The sequence below is a fragment of the Carcharodon carcharias genome, chromosome 9 (assembly GCF_017639515.1).
Source record: "Carcharodon carcharias isolate sCarCar2 chromosome 9, sCarCar2.pri, whole genome shotgun sequence".
Taxonomy (NCBI): domain Eukaryota; kingdom Metazoa; phylum Chordata; class Chondrichthyes; order Lamniformes; family Lamnidae; genus Carcharodon; species Carcharodon carcharias.
Genome location: NC_054475.1, coordinates 146,550,956 through 146,578,319, shown reverse-complemented (window position 1 = coordinate 146,578,319; position 27,364 = coordinate 146,550,956). Strand labels below are relative to the sequence as shown.

Genomic DNA, 27,364 nt, shown 5'->3' with positions numbered 1-27,364 from the left:
CACAGGAACACCAAGTTCATTCCTATTCTAACCTGCTGTTCTAGCAGCAACCAGAAGCAGGGCCGGTGGGTAATTTATCCCTCCTTCCAAACTCGGTGGCGCTCAAGCCAATTGACTCCAGTTGAGATTAGCTAAGCCTACAGATTAGACACTGGACCTAGTATCTTCTGGTCAGTAATATTTGTCTTCCCCAATATGGCCAATGTGACAGAACCTCCAATATAAAGGAGCATCCCACAATGAATATAGCCACTGAATACACAAAGAGTACATTCATCAAGAGCCTCGGAATAAAACAAAATACCAACTACCAGTGATTGTGCTGAGAAACTGGTTTTATTTACACATATCCATGAGACGGATAAGGTTCACACCCTTAAATTCCACAGGAACATTTTTTTTTTTACATATTTGGCTTTCATAATGCAGGTTTAAAATAAGGAAAACGGTCACCAGCAGTTGAAATGTTTGAATGATAACTAACCTAGTTTCATTTATGTAACATGTTGCCCTGCAAAAATTCAATAGAAAGACATAAAAAATAAGATATCAGTGTTGAGCAATGTCTTTTAAATCCTGTCTAAAGACAACTGCACTTTACTGGCTGAAATGGTAATGGGAAGCCATTTTAATGGATAGAAAGATTCTGTCATGGTATTGACCTTGATTGAGTTACAGATGGAACAAAGGCTGTTTCTGAACCCTTAAGTCTTTGGCAACAGAGCTGAGATATTCTGCCTCTTCCCTTCTATCCTGGCAGACACCAGGGCACCCACAGTGAAAAGGGAATAGGTCCCATCTGCAACAATGTGTTTCTGTAACTTTTTCATTTCCCAGGTAGATACTTGTGTACCACCCATGACTAAAAATATTTAACCAGTTGCCTTATGCACAGAATTCCTTTGAGAAGGCCTTCCCTGTCTCACAACCACACAGGTAACGTTTGAGAAGTTTGAGGGGAGGAAATTGCTTGGGATATTGGAGTGAATTCAGTGACATAGAAAAGAGAAAAGCTATTTAAATAAATGGTCACTGTAAAAACCCATTTTGCCATAGGAAAGTAAAGGATTGAAATTCTCTCCACATCCCTTTCTCCTCCCCTTCACTCCACCAAAAGCCTCATTTGAGGTGGCAGCGCCCATAGTTTAAATCACTGTTGCTACATTGGGTATGCAAATTCATTGAAAAAATGGATGCCGGTAACACAACAGAAGGTGGCTTTTCACCTCCATCAGATACTTTAAAAAATGTTTACTGTAAAACACCAGGGTTAAAACAAACCTGGGAGGAAATGAGTCTTCTGGAAACCCAAGAACATTACAATGACTCCCCAGTAGATGGAGTGCTTGATACCATCAGATGGCTTAAAGGATACGAATCTCCTGTACAAAATGTTTTTCCTGCACATTGTTGGGGTATTTGTGTACCTTCTTACCCTCCCCTTACTTACTTCCTCAGCTGAAGGCACTGATGCAAGCTGGAGTATGGTGCAATGAGTGCTAGCAATACTCTTAAGCTGACCCAAATGACTATTCTTCATGTGAGCCTTGATGATGGGAGCCAGTAGTTAGTTGAACTGTTGGGAAAGGGTATTGCAGCTGAATTAAAATTTGCTCCCGCCCTTGTCCAGAATTCACACCCAGACACTTCCAAGAGGATCAATGGGTAACAGTCAAGAGCAAGAACGCTGGCTGATGATTTTTTGGTCTTTCTTTATCGCTCCATAACCCAAATGTGGTTAATTGTAGAGTTTGACCACCACTCTAGTCAACATCAGCACGGTTTAAGGAAAGAAACTTGGGGAGGCCCCCGATGAGTGCAGATCAGCATTGCACCAGGCAGCTCGTGTATCCATGAAACCATCAGGATTGCCTGATGTGCCTTATCTACTTAGAATATTGTGAAACCCTGCATCAAGGTACTTAGGTAACATAATGGTCCATTTGGAAGTGTAACGCAGATTATTGTATCCTGCTGCTCCACTGGAAAATTGACCAGTTTAAAACTGGAAACCTCAAAACATTTACTATAACATCACATTAAATTGTATGTTTGCTCCTCCCATTTACACATTAAATATATATAAGACTATTCACAGTTAAGTACAGGAGTTTACAGTCGCACATAAAAGTGATTCTCCACATAAACACTTATGATATAAACTGAATCGATGCTTAGAATGTTGCTCTGAAGAGACAGCTTCTAGAAAGTGGATATCGATATATAAAAACACAGCACTTTGAAAACATACAATTGTTTCTACTAGGCCCTGACCCGTTTCATTCCAAATCTGAAATTAAAAAATGTACAGAATTCAAATTTCACTCAACATTTTACATCAGCTACCTGTTCTCGCTTTCTCAAGGGACACATTCACTGATGCACCAAACTGTAGTAAACCGAGTTAACTAAAAGGCCTTCACTGGGCACTAAGCCTGGGCAGAGTTTACAAAAAGAATCAATTAGGATTCCTGTGGTTAAAATTTGATGAGTCTCTTCACACAAGTGACTCAATAACCAATTATTAACTGGATGTTAAAAACAGTGCTGTTTTTTCAGCACGAGTTCTTCCTGTCACACTCAATGAAATCTCCAATTGGTGAATTAGCTTTATCCTAGGAGGGATGTAGAAAGGTATATACATGAATGGCGGCCACAAACCAACCCAGTCCAAAACTGGATAGTGCCAGGGTCGTTTCAGGAAAGCTGTGCGAAACAAAAGGCAGCAGATCACACAGATGTAAAACAGACAGCTTTTACATATACAAATGTCAAGACAACTCAGTTAACAGACCATTTTTCACGTGTGTTTTTTCCCCTCTCATATGCACATCATTTTTTACAACCAAATATTGGAAAACCAGATATTTTTCTGTCAGATTTTTATTTATAGCATCGTTGGGTAGTCACCTGAACCACAAAGCTTCTAGTTAATGATATGGTAATAGTGTAAGTTTGTTTGAAGGGACGGAGTAGCAAGATTTTCCATTTTTGGCTTCCATGTGGGTAGGAACAGAAAAAGGCTAAATTCACAATAGGGTAGCTGCCAAAACATTTTAGACCCAAGGAAGCCAGCCTGATGGAAGAGTGAAAATTTACTTTGACTACTATACCTCATGGATACTTTTACATATTGTTTACTACATCAAGGCTACTGAAATGGACAATTAAATACTTTAACTAGTTTACAAAGTGGTACTTCCCCTCCTTTCTCCTTAAGGTGCTGCCTTACATCTGGATAAAGCTGCACAGAGCCTCAGTTCTCTCCAGTACGTTTGTCCAAGTGGTCTTTTTAAGTGAGAGCTTACACAAGCTGTTTACATCTGTGCGCGCTGTGTTCACATCAATCATTATGGCCAAGTCAGATTTTGTCCTCAATGAGTATCCACACAAGTGCACTGTCTACAGGAGTTTCTGCAACGTGGTCAAAAGCAGAAACCACAATTATTGTCCTCCAAAACCCAGAGGTGTTCTCAGTATCTGTTATCTCCTAGATCCAGCTCACTCAGACTCTGTTAACCCTCTCGTTTTCTAAAAGGATGATTATCTGAAAAGTTCTTAAAAAAAAAAAAATAATCATTTGGTGACAAGCAACGCTTGTTTACAACATGAAGGGGTGCTCAAGTGACATTATTGAACAAAGTTTGGGCTTTTGCCAATTCATTGAACTCAGAGGCTTAGTGGCTAGGTTGCTTATGTATTCAAGTAATTATGACCACTACTGTCCATAAACATTCATCACAAGGTTTCTGGAGACCAGGAGATTTGTTGTGCCACAAGTTAAGTTGATACCACAGCTGCTAAGACAATTTGTCAGATGCATCCCTGCAGGAGAAAGGCCAGTGAGCAATTTACTACTGTGGTACTGGCAAACTACCTAGCCACTATTTATTATCGCAGAGACAATTAAAGTTGTCCACTCAAATGTAGCAACTTTCAGCAGGTTCAGGTTTTAAAAAAAACCAATATCCATCTGTGGCTGTGACAGTTAAACCTCGCTGACTGTGGTGCAAATATAAAAAAATGTTCTCTGCATTTTTAAGAACCAAAATATTTTCAGCAATTTTCTATACAAACATGAAATAATTCTAGTGCAAACATCACATCAAAAACTGGTGCCACCATCTGGGGATTTGAAAGGATCAAGGTGCACTGGCAAGCCTTTTTTTTCCTTTACTAAGTAAAGGATGTAGGAAAGAAAATAGTTGAGTTGAGTTCTCTTTAAAAGCTCATTTACATTAACAAATTCAGTTCTTGCTCCCCAGGACTTCCTGTATATCCAGCTGGTGGTCCTCACACAAAGAAAAATACAAAAACACAATGGTGAAGAAAAACAATCCAAAAACCAACATGCAAAAGGACAATGGTCATTATAAGGTGGCTTGGTGCAACCTTACAAACCTTTAAGAAAATTTCCAATTGCTTGTTTTTTTTTTTATGTTCAACAAATAGTGAATACATTGGAGAATAACCATTAGGTAGAACACTGGCCTTTTGGTTCATCAATTTCTGTTTAAAATGAATCAATCATTCACTGTCCTTTTAATTTAGAGATGCACTACTCTCTGCAGGCACCAGAAATATATCCATCCAGGGATTTGAAGGGTCTACTTCCCTCCATACATCCTCTCAATATCAGTGAGGTAGTGGTTCTTTAGTTCTTTCCTCTTGAGCTTGAAGGCGTCAGTTACCAAACCAGTCTCCGGAGTCCATGGCTCTGGGCTTAAACGAACCTTCACAGGGACTTCAAACTTCTCTAATTTACCTATTGTTAGAGAAAAAAAAATCAATGCATATGCAACCTATATTGGTAAACACCTACATATTTTTAATTTCTGCTCCCCATTTGGTTCTCCTGTAAAAGTATCATATCTCAAACTTGCTTTCAGGTACTTTTTATCCTAGAAGGATAGGGGTTGTTAGATTGGTCTCTTCTCTTCACTAAACTTATTTTTTTGAAATGACTCACGAAAATCAGGTACTTGGAAATCACGGGCAGAACTTGGCCCTCGTTGGGCGGGAGCAGTGGGCAGGCTCGGGAGCAGTTGCAAAGCTGACTGCCGCCCACGATCGGGCCCTGACATGGATCTCATGCTGGCTGGCCAATTAACAGCCAGCCAGTGTGAAACGCGCGCTGCAGCGCTCAGCATTTCTGGGGTGGGGGCAGCAGCAGCGTGCGTGCTGATGTTTGCGCATGCGCGGGTGTGCACGGAGTAAAAGCTCCCTGAGGCTCAGAGCTGCCTCAGGGAGCTGAAGATTTTGTCAATGTAAATAAAGAATTTTAGAATAATGAAAACATGCCCCCTCACGTCACATGAGCAGGGACATGTTAAACATGAGTGCAAAAAGTTCTTATAATCATTGGATGTAACCTCACCTGGCCAGTGGATGAAGTTTTGCCAAAACTGCTAAGGCCGCTTGGCCTTTTCGCTGGCCCGCCAGTCGAATGGTTGGACGGGCAGCAAAAAATTCAAGTCAATTAGTTCCTTAAGGGCCTTACTAAGCAGCTTAAAAGCCAGCAGGTGCACTGCCGACTCCCGTGCGCGCTCATCGACCGAAATATCACGAGTGCGCGACGTCGGGACGCTCGCCCCGATGTCATCGCGTGTCATTTTACCCTCAGTCGGGCCTGCCTGCCGAGCGCAATATTCTGCCCCATGTCTACAAGCTCCTGCCTTTCCTGCTTTAGCAGCTTCACGGCAGGACACAGGAACCACAACCTGTTACACCGAGAGGTCACCAAACCTTTTGCTCTGCACCTTAGTTTTGAAACCGTGCACCCCAACAGTTTGAAGAAAATGGCATTCAACTGAAGTCGGAACAGGTTGTTGTTTCCACTGTGCCATACGTATTTTAAAAGAGCAGGAACTGAGGATCAAAAACGTTGGACAAATTTTACTCCTAGTTTTTTTTTTCAAATCATCTATATTTCCGCACTAATCATACGTTCCAATTAAAAGCAAATTGAAATACACATGGTACACTAAACAGTCAAATCTGCTCCATTTCTAAGCCCGAACGTTCAGCTATCTTAAAGCGGAGGCCGATCGATCAACTCTACTCACTGGAAGCTGATGCTTCTTTGATCTCCCGCAGCACCTCTGCTTCCATCTTGCTATCGTTACAAATTTCCTCCCATGTTCCCTGAACTTGCTTCTGCTCCGCGAGGGCAGTCAGCTTCTTCTGATTGGGCACCACAAAACTAATCACGTAAGATTGCTCACTGTGAAGAAAACAAGTATGCGGGTTTAGGTTCAACCGCAAGGCACTAGAGACCAGGACTTGATTCTTAATTTAGTTTCCTTTTACACACACTAAAGACTTGTTCCTTTAAAGCTTTTACCTCATCCAGAGACTGGCAAGCTTGAAAAATTTCTACCCGTCTTGCATATAATTGTTTCATATCTTGTGATCAAACTTGTATGATTGTAAAATATTTTTCCCCTTCCCTAACTGATCACTAGGGCTTAAATAAAAACAGAACATTTTGGAAAAACTCAGCCAGTCTGGCAGCATCGATGGCGAGGTAAACAGAGTTAACATTTTGAGTCAAATATGACACTTCTTCGGACTGGACTCAAAACATTAACTCGGTTTCTATCTCCACAGATGTCTCTCTAGAATCAATCCACTAGAGAGCAAAACTTCTCTATTTCCTGTGTTCAGCTGTAGGTCAATACGTATGTAATGCTAGTGATGAACGGCATCTTTACTGGTACTTACGGCTTCGTGTACCATTATAGGAGTAAGGATGAAACAAATGGATATGTGGGAAACTTTTAACTTCGACACAGAATGTCTTTATATAGCTACAGTTGTACAAGGCGTTCTAAAAAGAACTGTAAGGTGTTATATGGGTTTAATAACCACAACCTTTAAGAAACATCCTAAAATATACAAAAGTCCCAGTTCATATGAGCACTTAGATGTTCACATAGACTCAGTGGACACAATATTAGCACAGTTAATGACTTCTTAAAAATTCCTGTTAATGAAAACAAATTCTAAGGACAGACTAGCTGTACCAATATAAAGCTTGCACTTGAGTCACAATGTATAATATACAGGGAATTAATAAGAAAGTGCTATTTGCACAAGCTTGCCACCTTTGCTGGCTCTGGACCGCACCTTCTCACCACATCTCCCTATCCTCTCTTCCTCCAGGAATATTTGTGCCTCCCTTTGTTGTGAGACATGTTTTCATATCCCTCCATGGCCTTGACCAGCTTATTTCTGTAACCTTCTTCAGCCCTTCAACCCTCTTGTGATCTCAGTGTCCTCCAATTCTTATCTCTTGCCCATGTTCTATATCAATCAATCCACCAATGGCAGCTGTGCTTTCAGCTGCATAGGCCCTAAGCTCTGGAATTCCCTCCATAAACTTCTCTAACTCTGTTAAAGACACTTGTTAAAACCTACCTCTTTGTTCAAGGTTTTGATCATCTGTCCTAATAATTTCTTACGAGGCTCTGCACCAGATTTTATTTGACAAAAACACCAAAAAATGCATCACAATGTTAGAGGTGCTATATAAATGCAAATTGTTGTTGTTCATTAGCCTACCCTGCTAACTTACTTGAAATGTTCATTACTTCATGTTAATAGTATGAGTCAAGTTTCCTATTTACTCCTTCTAAAAAAAAAACTTATTTTGATTGTTGCATACTTCAATCAAACTTCTTCACAATTTTGAAAACTTCTCGACCACAAGTCTTACTTCTCTCCCAATCGCTCCCAATCAGAAACATCCCAATTTTCTACAATTTAAGATTCTTGAGACCAGGTATCACGTGTTCCTGCCCAAATATGCACCCTGTCAAGGACAATATTATTCTTTCTATGTTATAATGACCAATACTCAAAATCAGATCTAACCACTGCTATATAATTTCATTTGCCTTTTCACTTAACTCCTTCCCTGGTCAATATGGGGTATAACTGTTCCATTTAACACATCCCTCGCTCTCATTAAAATTATTTTATTATTTATGGCCATGGGTTATATTTGCCTTCAGCTGGCCTGCTTTCAAAAAAGAAAAAACTAATATTAGGAAACCCCTTTGGACATCTGCCAAATGGAAAAACATCTACAACTTCATAAATAATTGCAGAATAAAATTACCAGATTGGGATAGAAATTTGGTCCTACCTGTTTGCATACGCACAAATATTATCAATGAGGGAACAGCTCTTTAAGGCAGACTCAACTTTGCCCAAGGACACGTATTCTCCAGCTTGTAGCTTTACTAAATCTTTCTTGCGATCTAGAGAATAGATAATTATATTGTCACACAAGTTCAAACTCATGAAAAATTAGACAGAGAATGATGGATAAGTGATTAGTACCGTAGCTCCAAATGCTAAATTTAAAAAGAATACAGTGATAAAGGAGATTTCAGGATAGAAAGCTTGCCCAGATGTTCAAATGATATCGAACCACAAGAGCCCAACTCAGGTAGTGTATAACTAAACTTCAGGACATTAGAGATTTCAAAAAAAAAGTAGCTCTTGGTAAAGATCCCACTGGCAGTCAAATTCTACTTTTTAAAAGAATGACATAAGAACTATCTTGTTCAAGTGTAAAGCAATTTATAAAATGCACTCTTAATAAAATATGCCAAAATCTAGCAAATATTCCCACTGAAATCACGATATTCATCCACTTTTTTTTATTCTTTCATGGAATGTGGGCGTCACTGGCTAGGCCAGCTTTTGCCCTTTGAGAAGGTGGTGGTGAACTACCACCTTGAACCGCTGCAGTCCATATGGGACTGAAGGATGTTGGTGGAGGATTCAGCAATGGTAATGCCATTGAATGTCACGGGGAGATGGTTGGGTTCTCTCTTGTTGGAGATGGTCATTGCCTGGCACTTGTATGGCACGAAATGTTACTTGCCACTTATCAGACCAAGCCCGAATATTGTCCAGGTCTTGCTGCATATGGGTATGTACTGCTTCGGTAACTGAGGAGTCACAAGTGGTGCAATCATCAGTGAATATCCCCACTTCTGACCTTTATGATGGAGGGAAGATCATTGATGAAACAGTTGAAGATGGTCGGGCCAAGGACACTACCCTGAGGAATTCCTGCAGTGATGCTCTGAGATGAGGCTGAGATGACTGATCTCCATCAACCACAACCATATTCCTTTGTGCTAGGTATGACTCCAACCTGTGTAGTTTTCTCTCCCCCCAACCCCCCCGATTCCCACTGACCCTAGTTTTGCTAGGGGTCCTTGATGCCACACTCTGTCAAATGCTTAGCCATGATCATAATGAACGGCGGAGCAGGCTTTAAGGGCCGAATGGCCTACTCCTTCTATTTTCTATGTTTCTATGTTGATATCAAGGGCAGTCACTCTCACCTCACCTCTGGAGTTCAGCTCTTCTGTCCATGTTTGAACCAAGGCTGTAATGAGGTCAGGAGCTGAGTGGCTCTGGTAGAATTCAAACTGTGTGGCAGTGAGCAGGTCATTGCTGAGTAAGGACTTCCTGATAGCACTATCGATGACAGCTTCCGTTACTGATGATCGAGAGTAGACTGATGTGGCGGTAACTGGAAGGGTTGAAATCGTCCTGCTTTTTGTGTACAGGATATATCTGGGCAAATTTTCCACACAGCCAGGTAGATACCAGTGTTTTAGCTGTACGAGAACAACTCAGCTAGGGACGTGGCAAGTTCTGGAGCAAAAGTCTTGTGCTATTGCCAGAATGTTGTCAGGTCCCATAGCCTTTGTGGTATCCAGTGCCTTCAGCTGCTTCTTGATATCACGTGGAGTGAATCGAGTTGGCTGAAGACGGGCATCTGTGATGCAGGGGACCTCCAGAGAAGGCTGAGATGGATCATCCACTTGGCACTTCTGGTTGAAGGTAGTTGCAAATGCTTCAGCCTTATCTTTTGCACTGATGTGCTGGGCTCCCCCATCACTGAGGACAGGGATATTTGTGCAGCCTCCTCCTCCGGTGAGTTATTTAATGGTCCACCAACATTCACGATTGGGTGTGACAGGACTGCAGAGATTAGATCTCGGTCCATTGGTTGTGGGTCACTTAGTTCTGCTTATTGCGTGCTGCTTCCACTATTTAACATGCAAGTAGTCCTGTGTTGTAGCTTCACCAGGTTGACACCTCATTTTTAGGTGTCTGGTGCTGCTCCTGGCATGCTCTCCTGCACTCTTCATTGGACCTAGGGTTCACCCTCTGGCTTGATGATAATGGTAGAGTGGGGGATATGCCAGGCCATGAGGTTACAGATTGTGTTCGAGTACAAAACTGCTGCTGCGGATGGCCCACAGCGCTTCATGGGTGCTCAGTTGAGTTACTAGATCTGAGCAAGATCTATCCCATTTAGCACGATGGTAGTGCCACACAACACAATAGAGGGTATCCTCAATATGAAAATAGAATTTAGTCTCCACAAGGACTGGGCAGTGCTTACTTTTACCAATCCTGTCATGAACAGGTCCATCTGCGACAGGTAAGTTAGTGAGGACAAGGCCCAAATATGTTTTTTCCTCTTGTTGGTTCCCTCACCACTTGCACAGACCCAGTCCAGCAGCTATGTCCTACAGGACTCGGCGAGTTCAGTCAATAGTGGTGCTCTCAGCCACTCTTGGTGATGAACACTGAAGTCCCCCACCCAGAGTACATTCTGTGTCCTTGCCACACACAGGACTTCTCCTAAAGTTGTTTAACATGGAAGAGCATTGATTCGTCAGCTGAGGGGAGTAGGTGTTAATCAAGGGTTTCCTTGCCCATGTTCGACCTGATGCCATTAGGCTTGTGGTCCAGAGTCGATGTTGAGGACTCCCAGGGCAGCTCCCCACTGATTGTATACCACTGTGCCGCTGCCACCTCTGTTGAGGATGGTGGCACTAGAGATGGTGATGGTGGTGTCTGGGACATTGTCTGTAAGGTGTGATTCTGTGAGCGTGACTGTCAGGCTGTGGCTTGGCTAGTCTGTGGACAGCTCTCTCAATTTTGGCACAAGGAGGACTTTCCAGGGTCAACAGGGCTGGGTGTACTGTTGTCATTTCTGGTACCTAGGTCGATGCCGGGTGGTCTGTCCGGTTTCATTCCTTTTAGACTTTGTGGCAGTTTTGTACAAATGAGTGGCTTGCTAAGCCAAGGCAGAGGGCAGTTAAGAGTCAACCGGTTCCAAAGAAGTGTCATATTGGACTCAAAACATTAACTTCATTTCTCTCACCACAGATGCTTCCAGACCTGCCGAGTTTTTCCAGCAGTTTCTGTTTTTATTTCCAATTTCCAGCATCCGCAGTATTTTGCTTTCATATCTGTCTTGGATTTCCCTTTTACCAAGCTCAAATCCCATTCTCCAATTCAGGTTATACCTCCCCATTGTCACTTACCAATTATCTGTAAGCAGCCATCTGGGTGGAATTCACCAACATCTCCCGTGCAAAACCAACGCTGGCCATTGCTGTCCTCAAAAAAATCATCACTGGATTTATTTGTTTTGAAGTACCCCATTGCCACATTTGGTCCACCAATCAGAATTTCTCCTCTTGGGTTGGGCTGGTCACGAGTGGTGTATCCACCTAGAGTTTAACAATAAGGATCATCAGGTACGAAGACCACAACTCAATTCCTGCTGAACCTTTCAGAAGTTCAATGTGCATTCAACAAAGCGCCCAGGTTATTTACCAACACACGCCCCGCGCACATGCATACCCCATGCACACACGCACCCTGGGCGCACATGCGCATATACATAATCGACTTGCTCAAGGTTTCTATAAACTGCCAATTAGCGTTACAATCCATTTTGTTATCTGCTTATAAAAAGCAATTTGGTCCTGATGATCCACTTGGAAAATGCTCAGCAAACTCGAGTACTAATGAGTGCACTGATCCAGTTTAACCCTGGTCTGTGCCACTTTAGTCTAGTAGTGGTAGGGGACTTTGGATTCAAAGTCCTTGACCATGGCAATGGAAAGCCAGGCAAGGTTCCTACACCCGATCAGTAGCCAGCCACCCTGTCAGAAATACAAGGGGTCTTAAATAGGTTGATCATATTCTACTGCAATCCCTTCTCTTTCTTTTCATGCCCCACTCCTACATGGCTGAATAATTTTAGAACCATACAGTAATAGATGGAGACCATTCAGCCCATCATGCCCACAACAGCTCTTTGAAAGATTAGTGCCACTCCCCGGCTCCTTCCCCATCGTCCCGCTGACACAATCACTTGGGCAAATTCAGAGATTACCACTTCTTGTGGGAATCACACTCTGGACCAGAAGAAACACCATTCAATTTTTTTTTTAAAAAAGAACATGATTGACCATGGAGATTAGCCCCAATCTTGTCACAGAGCTCCTGTACTACAGGCCTGTATCACAACGTCTTTACGTCCTTCCCTCAACAAGTTCTGCATCTAGTGCGGGAAAGTACACAGGCTCGTGGTGTGTTGTTGATCAAGGGGTTTCAATTCTTGCCTCTAATGATACAGTGCCAAGACATTTACGCCTACACCAAATGAATTACACAGTCAGCCCAAGGTAAGTCTGTATGTAGATTATGTATAAGCACCTTCTTCCCAGTCTCTCAGTTTGATTTCACAACAGATCAGCGGGGCTCCAACTCTGCCTGTGCTGTAGTCCAATACTAAAATTAGAAAAATACTGTGGTTAAAATTTGGAATCCTTTCAGAAATCTGAGCAATAAATTAAATAAATAGTGCCTTAACTACAGACATTTGCATCCTATTATGGAGCCAGCGGTGCACATAAAACGTGTGATTTTTATCCATGCTTGTAAATCACCCACGTTAAGGCACGCATTACATCTGTCAATATCAGTATCCTCTAGTTAATTATGACAATTGAGTTTAAACAATACTTCGGTGTAAAAAGACTAAAGATTTAAAACAAAACTTCAAAACAGTGTTACTATAAAGATGCAGAAGATCAGTTTAAAAGCTTCATTTTCATAGGTTTTCCTTGTCCAAACCATTCCACAGGAGGCAGGCATGGAAAAGGGAAAAGTTGTTAAACATACTGACACTTCTTGGAAAAGTCATTGGAAAATCCAAAATACTTGGAGCAATAAGAGCTAACTGCACAACCGTTATTGCTTCCAAGTGTTGTTCATGGTAGAAATTCTGAACACAAAGCCATTCAAAACCCTAAAATACTATACTTATAGTGGGAGTTATCGTCAGTAATGGTCAACTTGATTTGAATTGATCAACATCTTAGGCTTCCTATCTTTCAGATGTTGACTGACCTACTGTGTTTTTCCAGTGTTTTCGTATCTCCCCTATTTAAACATTGAAAGCCAGGTGATAGAAACTTATTTTCCATATCATTACGGCATTTTGCCCAGCACCTATGCCATCTTATTTATTAAGCAAAAAACAAGAAAAACAAAGACCCTTTTCATCGGTGGCTCTCCTACAGGATGTCAGTAACAGCAAGCAATTAGAAGACAATCTCTTCCTTTAAAAAAAAAAATGCACATACACACAGTTAAAAAATGAAAACGGACTAGAATTTAACACAACTTCAAAAATGTTGGTAATTATTTAAAAAGAAAGTTAGGAAAAAAAAATCACTCCAATTAATTAGGCTAATCGCTTCAGCCATTTTCCCACAACTCCACTTTATTCCCTGAAGTATATTATGTATGCCCAATTAGTTTCCCAGATCACTTCTTTTGGCCTCCCAGAATCAACTACCACTCTCCGAGGAGCACGATTTTCTTTGATGGTTCAAGCACTCACCTTCGGTGATAGTTCCAGCACCACACGTTTCCGTCAGGCCATAACCTTGACCTACTGGACAGCAGAAACACACATTCATAAACCTTTGTGTTTGAGGAGAAAGAGGAGCCCCTCCAGACAGCATCATTCGAATATTTCCTCCCAACAGAGCTTTCACTTTCTTAAATAATATCCTATTATAAACACAAAAAAACTCCATTAAAATTGGGTGAAATGGCATTTAATATGATGATTCCAGATACCCAAAACTATAATATACAACATACATATCGGCAAGCACGTTTAATTTTCTTCCATAAGGTATATAAAACAACTTTTTTTTTTTACAGCGTATTTAACATAAAACATCCCAAGATGCATAACAGCAGCATTATAAGACAAAGTGTGACACAGAGCCACTTAAGGAGATATTGGGTCAAATGACCAAAAGGTTGATCTAAGAGGTAGGTTTTAAGGTGTCTCTTAAAGCAGCAAAGAGAGGTAGAGGTGTTAGAGGTATAGAATGGAATTACAGACCTTTGAGCTTAGGCATCTGAAAGTGCAGCTACAAATGGAAGAGCGATTAAAACAGGCGTGCACAAATATCTTGGAGGGTTGTGGGGCTGGAGAAGACTGCGGAGCCAGAGAGGGGTGAGGCCATGGAAGGAATCAAAAACAAGGATGAGAATCTTAAAATCAAGATATTGCTTTATCAAGAGTCACTGTGGGTCAGCGAGCACAGGGAACAAAACTTGCTGCAAGTTAAAACACAAGCAAAGTTTTGGATGATCTTAAGTTTAAGGAGCATAGAATATGGGAGACCAGTCAGGAATGAGTTGGAGTAGCTGAGTCTGCCAAGACAATAGTGAATTCAGGCGAATTTAGGGACGTAGAAATAGGCAGTCTTCGTGATGGCATAAATGTGTGATCAGAAGTTCATCTCGCGGTCAGATATAACAACAAAGTTGTTAAAAGACTGGCTCAGTCTCAGTCTGCAGCCAAAGTGGAATTAGCTTGCAGTTAGGGAATAGGGTTTGGAGTGGGGACTGAAAACAATGGATTCAATCTTCCCAATATTTAATTGGAGGAAATTTCTGCTCATTCAATAATGGACATCAGATAAGCAGTCTGATAATTTAACAACAGTGGAAGAATCAAGAGAAACGTTGGTGTGGTAGAGCTGGGTGCTCTCTGCATACACGTGAAAATTAATGCTGTGCCTTCAAATGATTTTGCTGGGAGACAGCATGCAGATGAGAAACAGAGGGGACCGAAGATAGATTCCTTTGGAGACACCAGAGGTAACAGTGCAGGTGCAAGAAAGGAAGCCATAAAACTATAAAGTTCTATTAAGTACAGTTACCTGAAATACTTCTGGAAAAACAAATTGGTATTTCAGACAAAATAGTGCTTTTGTATTTGAAATAGATAGCTGGCAGGTTAAAATGCTCTCCTGGATAGAAACCCATTTGGCACCCTCTGTAAACTTGAGCTCATCCAAAACTGTGCTGCCCATTGTACTAACTTGCGACAAGTCCTGTTCACCCACCAACCCAGTGCTTGCTGACCTACAGTGGCACCTGGCCTAGAAATGGTTCAAGTTAAAATTGTCAGCCTGGTTTTCAAAACCCTCCATGGCCTTGCTCCTCCCTATCTCTGCAATCTTGCCCAGCCCCATGCACCTCAGGGATATCGGCATTCCTCCAATTCTGGCCTCTGGCACATCCCTGATTTTAAGTGTTGCACCATCGATGGCCATGGCTTCAGATGTCTAGGTCCTAAGCCTTGGAACTGGATATAGAGGGGAGGCAGGAAAATACATTTGAGGCTACAATCTAGATCAACAAGATCCTATCAATTGACGAAGCAGGCTCGAGAGGCTGAATGGCCTACCCCTGCTCCTAATTTGTATGTTTGTATGTAACTTGCCTCTCTATCTCTCTTTCCTCCTTCAAGATGCTCCTTAAAATCTTTGGCCATGCTTTTGGTCAGCTGCCCCAATATCTCCTTATTGGGTGTCATCACTCTTCTTACTTGTGCCTTGTAGATGGTGGACAGGTTTTTGGGGAGTCAGGAGGTGAGCTACTTGTTGCAGAATTCCCTGCCTATGGCCTGCTCTTGTAGCTACACTAGCTATATTGCTGGTCCAGTTCAGTTTCTGGTCACCATTTTTGTAAGTGTAATTCAACAATAACAGAAATAAATATACAAGATGTGAATGAATGGAGAAGTGGATAACATTTGTAGAACTTAACTAAGAAAATAATTGCTAGATGCTATCATGTACAAAAGCAACCATGAAATGATATGGCATTCAAATTTATTTCTGATAAAGCAGAAAAAGACAAAAAAAGACAAGAAATGCACTATGGTAAGTTAGCACTCCCAACTTGAAAGGTCCAGGTATGACCTTAACCATGTTGGCTTGGGTGTCCACAACATCGACTCCGGACCCCATGAAGTCTCATGGCATCAGGTCAAACATGGGCAAGGAAGCCTCCTGCTGATTACCATGTACCGCCTGCCCTCAGCTGATGAATCAGTGCCCCTCCATGTTGAACCCCACTTGGAGGAAGCACTGAGGGCGGCAAGGGTGCAGAATGTTCTCTGAGTGGGGACTTCAATGTCCACCATCAAGGGTGGCTCGGAAGCACCACTCCTGACCGAGCTGGCCAAGTCCTAAAGGACATAGCTGCTAGACTGGGTCTACAGCAGGTGGTGAGGGAACTAACAAGAGGGAAAAAACATACTTGACCTCATCCTCACCAACCTACCTGCTGCAGACTTATCTGTCCATGACAGTATCAGTATGAATGACCACCGCACAATCGTTGTGGAGACAAAGTCCCGGCTTCACATTGAAGATGCCCTCCATTATATTATGTGGCACTACCATCATGCTAAATGGGATAGATATCGAACAGATCTAGCCACTCAAGACTGGGCATCCACGAAGCGTTGTGGACCATCAGCAGCAGCAGAATTGTACTCAAACACAACCTGTAGCCTCATGGCCCAGCATATCCCCCACTCTACCATTACCATCAAGCCAGAGGATCAACCCTGGTTCAATGAAGAGTGCAGGAGGGCATGCCAGGAGCAGCACCAGGCATACCTAAAAATGAGGTGTCAACCTGGTGAAAATCTAACATAAGACTACTTGTGTGCCAAACAGCGTAAGCAGCAAGTGATGGACAGGGCTAAGTGATCCCTCAACCAATGGATCAGACCTAAGCTCTGCAGTCCTGCCACATCCAGTCGTGAATGGTGGTGGACAATTAAACAACTCACTGGAGGAGAAGGCTCACAAATATACCCATCCTCAATGATGGTGGAATCCGGTACCCTAGTACAAAATATAAGGCTGAAGCATTTGCTACAATCTTCAGCCAGAAGTGCTGAGTAGATGCTCCATCTTGGACTCCTCTGGAGGCCCCCAGCATCACAAATGCCAGTCTTCAGCCAATTCTATTCACTCCATGTTATATCAAGAAATGGCTAAAGGCACTGAATACTGCAAAGGCTATGGGCCCTGACAATATTCTGGCAATAGTACTGAAGACTTGTACTCCAAAACTTGTCGCACCCCTGGCCAAGCTGTTCCAGTACAACTACAACACTGGCATCTACCCAGCTACGTGGAAAATTGCCCAGGTATGTCCTGTACACAAAAAGCAGGACAAATCCAACCCGGCCAATTACCACCCCATCAGTCTACTCTCCATCATCAGTAAAGTATTGGAAGGGGTCATCAACAGTGCTATCAAGCAACACTTGCTTAGCAATAACCTGCTCATTGATGCCCAGTTTGGGTTCCACCAGGGCCACTAAGCCCCTGACCTCATTACAACCTTGGTTCAAACATGGACAAAAGAGCTGAACTCCTGAGGTGAGGTGAGACTGACTGCCCTTGACATCAAGGTAACATTTGACAGAGTGTGGCATCATGGAGCCCAAGCAAAACTGGAGTCAATGGGAATCAGGGGGAAGACTCTCTGCTGTTTGGAGTCATACCTAGCACAAAGGAGGATGGTTGTGGCTGTTGGAAGTCAGTCATCTCAGCTCTAGGACATCACCACAGGAATTCCTCAAGGTAGTGTCCTAGGTCCAACCATCTTCAGCTGCTTCATCAATGAACTTCCTTCCATCATCAGGTCAGAAGTGGGGATGTTCACTGATGATTGCCCAATGTTCAGCACCAATCACGACTCCTCAGATATGGAAACAGTCTATGTCCAAATGCAGTAAAACCTGGACAATATAGAGGCTTGGGCTGACAAGTGGCAAGTAACATTTGCACCACATAAGTGTCAGGCAATGACCACCTCCAACAAGACTGAATCCAACCACAGCCCTTGATGTTCAATGGCATTACCACCACTGAATCCCCCTATATGAACATCCTGAGGGGTTACCATTGACCAGAAACTGAACTGGACTAGCCATATAAATACTGTGGCTACAAGAGCAGGTCAGAGGCTAGGAATCCTACGACGAGTAACTCGCCTCCTGACTCCCCAAAGTCTCTCCACCATCTACAAGGCACAAGTCAGGAATGTGATGGAATACTCCCCCTACATGCCTGGATGAGTGCAGCTCCCACAACACTCAGGAAGCTTGATACCATCCAGGACAAAGCAGCCCGCTTGATTGGCACCACATCCACAAACATTCACTCCCTCCACCACCGACGCACAGTAGCAGCAGTGTGTACCATCTACAAGATGCACTGCAGGAATTCACCAAGGCTCCTTAGACAGCACCTTCCAAACCCACGACCACTACCATTTGGAAGGACAAGGGCAGCAGATAGATGGGAACACTACCACCTAGAAGTTCCCCTCCAAGTCACTCACCATCCTGACTCGGAAATATATCGCCGCTCCTTCACTGTCGCTGGGTCAAAATTCTGGAACTCCCTTCCTAACAGCACTGTGGGTGCACCCACACCACATGGACTGCAGCAGTTCAAGAAGGCAGCTCACCACCACCTCCTCAAGGGTAACTAGGGATGGGCAATAAATGCTGGCCCAGCCAGCGATGCCCACATCCCATGAATGAATAAAAAAAAAAACAAAATGTTTGAGGAGCATTGGAAGAGGTTTAAAGCAGAACATCTTGTGGTACATGGCATAGGAAACAAGAGGGATATGTAGTTGAAGACAAAAATTTGAATTAAATTGAAAGAAAATGCCTCACACATGGAGAAAATGACAGAGGTAGATTCCATTAGAAATAACCGCATTGTAAACCAAAAAGCACAGTCAGGTGAAAATCAAGAGAGAACAATTTATGTTTGCAGCTGTCACCATAATAAACTACATGAAGATACCAAATAAAAATTAGATGTGAAATAAGTTGGCCCTGTTCAAGGCTGGCACTGCATTACGCAAGCTAAGTCCTGGTCAGCTGTCCTAAGTAACTGCATTCCTTTTCTCGAAGAGGATGAAATCAATTTGCATCTCACCACAATGGCATCCAGCTCCACTTTGTTTTAACATCTTTCAAAAGAAGATGCTCTTGTTTTGATGATATTTAACCTACTCAAAGCAATTAGTGGAGATGAAGTTTAGGTTTCCTTACATGTTGCAGAGGGGCGCATCGTAACCTCTCTTGATCTGTTCCAATTTGTAATCATAACCTAGTTTGAACAAAGTCCTCTGTATATAGTTCATCTCCTGCACTTTGCTCATGACGTTTTTATAAATTCGGTCCATGATTTCCTTTAAGGCAAAAGTAGAGAGTTATCAAAGTGGTGAAACATCAAATAGCATAATGGCTTTCTGCTCTCAGACTCAGTCTTAACAATAAATATTGGATTAATTATTTTCATATTCTGTCAGCAAACTTTGATATTGTTAATTTCATCTATTGCGTTACAATTTTTGCCAAACTGGTATATTAGAGTCTACTTAAAGCAAATTAAATGTTTTGAATCCAAGCAATCCGATCCCCTCAAACCCCGATTATTCTTTGCACAAAAATGCAGTGAGTTAATTTTACTAAAAATTACACTCCAAGTTGAAAGGCTTAATATAAAAGCTCAGATTATTTACGCACTGGAACAGCCGCCATCAGTGTTGGCTTCAGGATGGAACAATCACCTTTACTGCCCTTTTTGATCTTAGTTGACTGTGAAACAATAGAAGAAAACAAAAATAAACAATGGTGTACTGATGACACACACACTTGTTCAATCCTACATCCAGACAATGCACAAACTGAAGCAGTCAGTAAATTAAATCAATGCAGTAACATACAAGTTCAGAAAGAGTGCAGAGTGTACAGTGAGCATTATGTTCAGTGAAAAATAACCTCCCACTTTAAGTCATTTACATTTCGGATAACTGTTTAGGGTATCATGCAATTCCATTTATTATGTGCAAGGAAAGTTGGTCATTGTCTTGAAGCTATTAATATTTAAAGTATTATTGGAAAATATTTTTTCTTTTAAAACAGAGGTTTAGTCTGTGGGTGTGTCTTAATTGGATTAAATCCAGCTAGTCTGGGTGCTTTGATGTGTACTAGCTTTGATATGTAAGGGATAGTGAGCATTTGCATTTTTGAATACAGCATTCAAGAAGTGGGGTGAAAACTACCACCGAGCCAGCAGATACCAAGCAAAGATAAAAACAAAAAAACTGCGGATGCTGGAAATCCAAAACAAAAACAGAATTACCTGGAAAAACTCAGCAGGTCTGGCAGCATCGGCGGAGAAGAAAAGAGTTGACGTTTCGAGTCCTCATGACCCAAGCAATATGTTTATATTACTAATAAAATTGGTAATATGAAATGAGTTTTATTGTAAAAGGTGGAGTTCAAAGAGGCTGGTGATACAATGAGAAATTATATTCAATGAGCTATGTATAACTTCATCAATTTTATGTGTGCAGGGCAGAGGCAATGTGAGATCAAAAGGCAGCTGTAAACCTCCAACCGTCTCCACAAAGTGAAAAGAACCTCATTTTGAGCTTTTAAGGTGAAAATGCTTTGCCTGGTGTTTGGTTAAGTCTATGGGTTGTTGTTCCCTTAATGGAGATTAGTTTGGGAATTTGTTAAAAGTTATGATAGAAGTAATTTGTAGCCATGTGTACATATATTTTAACCTGTGTAAATTAATAAAGTGTTTCAATTAGTTTAAAGTAAAACCTTGATTCCTGAATTTAGGGTCGCATCTCAAACATAACACTTAAAATTATAGGTTAAGACAGTTGTTCAAAGTTTCCCTCTGGGATTTTTAAATAACTCTGCTTTATCAACCGCATCAGTCATAACAGTCATTCCTTTTATCTTGCTAAGATAGAAATGAATGAAGTGAAATACAGCTTTATAAAACTATCTTCAGCCAGGAACTTAAATGTGGTCTTACCAAAAACCCTTCTCCAGACTGGTCATAGAGAAGTCCTTTAGACTAAAAGTTTAATCAGGAGAAAGAAATTAAAGTATGACAGGAAGCTAGCTAGAAATGTAAAAACAGATAGCAAGAGTTTCCACAAGTACTTAAACAGGAAGAGAGTAGGTAAAAATGAGTGTTGGTCTTCCAGAGAATGAGAATGGGGAGTTATAGTAGATATTAGGAAACAGCGCATGAACTGAATAAATATTTTGCTTCTGTCTTCACTGTAGAGGATATAAAAAACATTCCAGTAACGGCTGTAGATCAGGAGCAGAATTTTGCCCTTGACAGACAGGCCGGCCAGACCGACTCGGTGACGGGTGGGCAGCCGATCACCGCCGCCGCCAAAACGGGCCCCACCGCCATTTTACGTGGGCGGGCCAATTAAGGCCTGCCCAGCATGCCACCTGACGGGAAGCGCTATGTGCTCCCTCTGTGGGCAGGGGGGATTCCCCAACTGCGAGAGTGCGCTCTTTTGCGCGCACGCACACCTCCCTGAGGCTAAGTGGTGTCTCAGGGAGATCGCTGAAAAAATCATTAACCTGAAAACATCACACAAAATGGGACATGTTAATGAAGTACACAAACTTTATTAAACTTTTTTAAAATCCGAAATCAAACCTCATCCCGCCACTGGATGAGGTTTGTTAAAAAAATCACTTACCCGCCTGCCCGTTGGGCCCGTGCGCCGAGCTGAAGTTCGCACAGGCCCCTCAAAATTGTCAACAGTTGGTGACTTAATGGCCTTAACAAGGCTTTTAATTAATGGCGGGCGCGTGTCATGCTGCATAGCGCACCCACCGAGCTAAACATCGCGATGCCGCGCGCTGACATCGGGATGCTCGCGTGACATTTTAAGCGCTGACATGAGGGCTCCGCCACCCACACGTCAGCCAGAAAATTCAGCCCCAGGTCTTCGAGGGGAACTTGGAGAAATTCCAATCACTGGGGAAGTAGTACTGAGCAAACTGATGGAGCTGTGGGCTGACAAGTCTACAGGTTCTGATGGACTTCTTCCTATGGTTTTAAAAGAGGTGCCTAATGAGGTAATAGATGCATTGGTGTTAATTTTCCAAAATTCCTATATTCTGGAAAAGCTCCATCAGGCTAGAAAGTAGCAAATATAACCCCTCCATTCAAAAAGGAGGGAGGCAGCAAACAAGAAACTGTAGGCCAGTTAGCTTGGCGTCTGTCATGGGGAAGATGTTAGAGTTGGTCATTAAAGAAGTTATAGCTGGGCACTTAGAAAAATACTAGGTAATCAAAATGAGTCAGCATGGTTTTGTGAAAAGGAAATCATGTTTAACCAATTTATTAGAGGTCTTTGAAGGAGTAACATGTGCTGTGGATAAAGGGGAGCCTGTAGACTGGATTTCCAGAAGGCATTTGACAAGGTGCCACATCAAAGGTTATTGTGGAAAATAAAAGCTCATGGTGTAGGGGGTAACACATTAGCCTGGATAGAGGGTTAGCTGGCTGGCAGAATACAGAGCATGCATAAATGGGTCTTTGTCTAATTGGCAAGATGTGACTAGCGGAGTCCCACAGGGGTCTGTGCTGGGGCCTCAACTTTTTACAATTTACATCAATGACTTCTATGAGGGGAGCAAAGGCGCAGTAGCTAAATTTGCAGGCAACACAAAATTAGGTAGGAAAGAATGTTGTGAAGACGACATAAGGAGTTTGCAGATGGATATAGGTAAGTTGAGCGAGTGGGCAAAAATCTGGCAGATGGGAGTATAATGTGGGAAAATGTAAAATTGTTCACTTTGGCAGGAAGAATAAAATTAGCAGAGGGATCTAGATGTTCAGATGCTTGAGTCACGAAAAGTTAGTATGCAGGCACAGAATGTAATCAAGATGACTAATGGAATGCTATCCTTTATTATGAGGAGAATTAAACATAAAAGTAAGGATGTTATGCTTCAGTTATACAGGGCATTTGTGAGACTGCATCTCGAATATTGTGTGCAGTTTTGGTTGTCTTATTTGAGGCAGGGTGTAAATGCATTTGAGGTGGTTCAGAGGAGGTTTACTAGATTGATACCTGGAATGAGCGGGTTGTCTTATGAGGAAAGGTTGGACAGACTGGGCTTATTTCTTATGGAGTTTAGAAGAGTGAGGGGTGACTTGATTGAAGTACATAAGATCCTGAACGGTATTGACAAGGTGGATGTGGAAAGGATGTTTCTGCTTGTGGGTGAGTCCAGAACTAGGGGGCATTGTCTTAAAATTAGGGATTGCCTTTTTAGGATAGAGATGAAGAGAAATTTTTTTCTCTCAGAGGGTTGTGCAACTTTGGGACTCTCTGCCTCACCACCACCTTCTCAAGAGCAACTGGGGACGGGCAATAAATGCTGGCCCAGCCTGCGAAGCCCACATCCCGTGAACGAACATATTTTAAAAAAAGGCATGGAATCGGGGTCACTGATTATTTTTAAGGCAGAGGTAGATAGATTCTTGTTAGGAAAGGGAATCAAAGGTTTTTTTTGGGGGGGGTGGGTGGGGGGCGGTGGTATATGGGAATGTAGAACTCGAAACACAGACATATCAATCATGATCTTACTGAATGGCAGAGCAGGCTCGAGGGGCCGAATGGCCTACTCCTGATCCTATTTCATATGTTCGGAAAGTCAAAACATTGCTCACCTGATCAGACAGGGTTTGAGGAGATGAATAACCAATTCGACAGCCATAAGCAACACAGGAAATTTCTGCAGTAAGCTCCAACACATGAGCCAATGGCAGATATCCAATATATGTATCTTTGGGTCTGAAAAAGGATAACATTTGGCATATTTAATAAACTCGACAAAGGATTGTTGCTGAAACATCAATTTGTTCAGCATAAGATATTAGTTTTAATCCTAAACAATTTTGTATTTATACCATGCAAGATTTAAGTAATGACTCATTTCTAAAGTTTGGGTTAAGGTTTCAAAGCTGTGAATTTCCCCCCTTTTTTTAAAAAATAGGATACACTTGAAGAACTCAAGTTTAGAAAGAAAATAATTTATTAAAAGTAACCACAGGTTAGTTGTTTCCTACGTACTCTGACAGGAAGCATGAATGCAAGATACAAACATCTCATCCTCGAAACACAAGGTAGAGCTTGAGAACAGAAAAATCTCATAACCAAATGGACCTCTAACTTTTGAATATGGGGCACATCATGTTCCAGAATTACACAAACAATTTATTGGCATAGAGAGCCTTTTATGACCTCAGAGCTTCTAAAAAAATACTAGCAGCCACTTGAGTACTTTAAGGCCAGAATATTACATTCGGCTTGCAGGCAGGCGAAAAGGCCAAGCGGCCTTTACATTTTTAGGAAATCTCATCCACAAGCGGGATGAGGTTTCCTAAAGCTAATAAACATTAAATAATAACTTTATTTTGAAATTAAAAATGGGTCCCATCTCATGTGACAGAGTCTCATGAGGGGGACATGTTTTACTAAATTTTTATTGCCTTTATTAACTTTTTTTGAAAAGCGCTTCAATCTCCCTGAGGCAGCTCCGTGCCTCAAGAAAACTGAAGTGCTCTTTCGCGCGCATGTGCGAACTGCGTGCCAGACCTGCTCTCCCTCCTCCCCCTGCCCGCACAGGTAGTGCTGCCGCTCACAACCCATGCAGGGCGGGCCTTAATTGGCCCGCCCACACAAAATCGCGGTGCAGAGCCAATCGCAGGCAACGGTTGCCTTACCGACCAGCCCCGCCTGCTCCCGCCGAGCCCGCCTGACGAGGGAAAAATTCTGGCCTAAGTGTTGTCATTGTTGTAATGTATACAGCAAGTTCCCACAGACATCAATGAGATAATGACCACTGGTTTAGGTTGAGGGAAAATGTTGCCCAGGGCACCAGGAAGAACAGCCTTGCTCTTCTTCAAAAGTAGAGCCATGGGATCATTCCTGTCCCCCTTACATGGCAGATGAGGCCTCAGTTTAAATTTTCACCCATAGGACAGCATCACCAACATCAACAGCATCATCAACAGCATCTGTGCTGCACTGGAGTGTCAGTCTTGATTTTGTGATCCAAAGTGGAACTTGAACCTTATGACTTAGAGCCAAGAGTACTACTCGCTGAGCCATAGCTAACAGCATGCACACAGTTACACAATAAGTTCCAGAAATAATAATGGTGTATGTTTTTATATCTGAATGTTATGGAGTCAAATAAACTAATAGGCGCTCACATTTACTTTAACGCATCATCTAAGGTCTGGGGCTGACCTTCCAGGCAGATTTTTTATTTTGAAAAGAGACAAACTCATATGGATTATCTGCAAAAATAATGATAATATTTCTCTAATTTTAAACTATCCAAATGAAAAACAAGAGAGTTTCAATTAGCAGTGGGGTGGTGAGTCAATATTCAACTGCAAGCCATCCAGAGCGTGACAGTTGTCCACTCTTGTGATTTCAGCCAAACCAAAGGAAAGGCACAGAATTGAAGCCAAATGCTTCAGCTTTCCACCCACCACCCCACCTCCCTCGACAACCCCACCACCCCCCCCGAGCCATCCTGTCATTTGGTCACTTCCTCTGAAACAGGAAATTTCAAAACTGCCTGCCCCTTCCAATTGCCTGCCACTGCAGAATAACTCTGGGTTTGTAAGTTTTTTTTTTAAATAAAAAGGGAAAAATTAAACATTGCCTATTTTGACAGTGCCAGTTTACCAGGCGAGACTGAATTTTCTTAATTCAACTCTAGGATGTCCGAAAATTCGGTAAAGAAAGTGAAATAGAGAAAGATTACCACTTACCCTAGTCCAGGTATCCTCTGACATTGGCCAGTCATACCCGCTATCAGGTTACTGTGTATCATCATCACTCCCTTTGGATGACCTGTAGAGCCACTTGTATACATCACCACAGCCAAGTCCGATGGAACAGGCCGAGATGGAGTTACATTTGCTGTGCAGGAGAGACCATAGTCAGTGCTATGCAAAGGAATTATCATCTCAATATGAAATATCCTCCACATGGTTACATTTCTCAGTTCAAAATGTGCACGAGTCAGGGGATAGGTGCTTTAATGCCTTGTAACACACAACTATGATCAGGGCCACTAAATGAAATTACATGAAGCATAATGGGGACACTAGAAAAATATTTAGGATAAACTAGAATTTTAACAAGATTTGCCACAGAAACTGTAAAACTGCAACCCTGATTATTCTAGGCTTGCTTAGCCTTACACTGAATTTTGGTTTGAAGTCCAGTTTCCAGAGGAAGATGCTGCCGGTCGCAGGTAGGTGCGTATAAGTACTTATGAAGTGGTGGGAGGAAATATGGTTTAAATAATGTTGGGACGGGTGTTTACATTGTGAAAGCAATCAGAGGGGAATGGTGCAGGGAGAGGAATATGGAAGCATTAGAGAGAGGGTATTGGGTTTTTGAAGGATTGTTGAGGTCTGGGGATGGCCATGTTGAGAGTTTGAAATGATGGACAGGTGATGTTCTGATGTGCCAGCACCAAGATAGTGATGGTGAGGTTGTGAGCATGGGGGTGAATTAGCATGGAGCACAGAGCAGAGTTACAGGGTATTGCCAAGGGAAGCTAGGTTCCCATAGGCCCAAGATCTGCAAACTTCATATTCATTTCCATCCCTCCCCAAAAAGTAAAAAAAAAGACCAGACTTCCCTAGCACTGAGCTGAAGATGCTCAATTATTTAAATATTACATAGAATTAGAGAGAATTTTACAGCACAGAAACAGGACATTTGGCCCAACTGGTCCATTCGATTTGTCTCCTATTCCTCTTCATCTCACCCTATCAGCATACCCTCCCACTCCTTCGTCCCTCAAGTGCTTATCTAACTTTCCCTTAATTACACCCCAGCTATATGCACCAACCAATCCTCATAGCAGCGAGTTCCACATTCCAAACTCTCTGGCTTCTCCAGAATTCCCCAATTAATTTCTCGGTGACAATCCGATTTAACACTCATTTGTATTGAAATATGACAGAAGTGGCATTTGCCAGAAATAATCTCACTATGAAATATCCTCCACATGGTTGCACATCTTAAAAACTACTCTTTCCTGACCACAATGTGACCTTCACCTTGGAGAGACAAACATCAGGGCAGCAGGAAGCTGGTCCCCACAAGCAGCGCACTGCTGGGAGAACTAGTGCAAAAAGCCAACTTGGAAACTGAGGAATGTAGAAATGACTTTGGTCAGAGGAAAAGGCAAAAAAGAGGAGGGGGGTGGGAAACTATTAGGCAAGAAGTCTAA

General features: G+C 42.2%; 1 protein-coding gene across 8 annotated transcripts in view; it reads right to left on the bottom strand.

Annotated features, from left to right (window-relative positions):
- Window positions 1–317: 317 nt before the first annotated feature.
- Window positions 318–27,364, bottom strand: part of acsl4a (acyl-CoA synthetase long chain family member 4a) — a 91,876-nt gene continuing 64,829 nt past the window's right edge. For all 8 annotated transcript variants that reach the window (XM_041195047.1, XM_041195051.1, XM_041195054.1 and 5 more), the window contains 10 exons: window positions 25,887–26,037; window positions 23,769–23,892; window positions 19,784–19,855; window positions 19,307–19,446; window positions 13,745–13,917; window positions 12,553–12,627; window positions 11,370–11,558; window positions 8,150–8,264; window positions 6,066–6,223; window positions 318–4,765 (listed from right to left, as the gene is read on the bottom strand). In XM_041195047.1, the coding sequence (XP_041050981.1) occupies window positions 4,608–4,765; window positions 6,066–6,223; window positions 8,150–8,264; window positions 11,370–11,558; window positions 12,553–12,627; window positions 13,745–13,917; window positions 19,307–19,446; window positions 19,784–19,855; window positions 23,769–23,892; window positions 25,887–26,037 (1,355 nt within the window). In that variant the 3' untranslated portion in view covers window positions 318–4,607. The remainder of the gene's footprint in view (window positions 4,766–6,065; window positions 6,224–8,149; window positions 8,265–11,369; window positions 11,559–12,552; window positions 12,628–13,744; window positions 13,918–19,306; window positions 19,447–19,783; window positions 19,856–23,768; window positions 23,893–25,886; window positions 26,038–27,364) is intronic.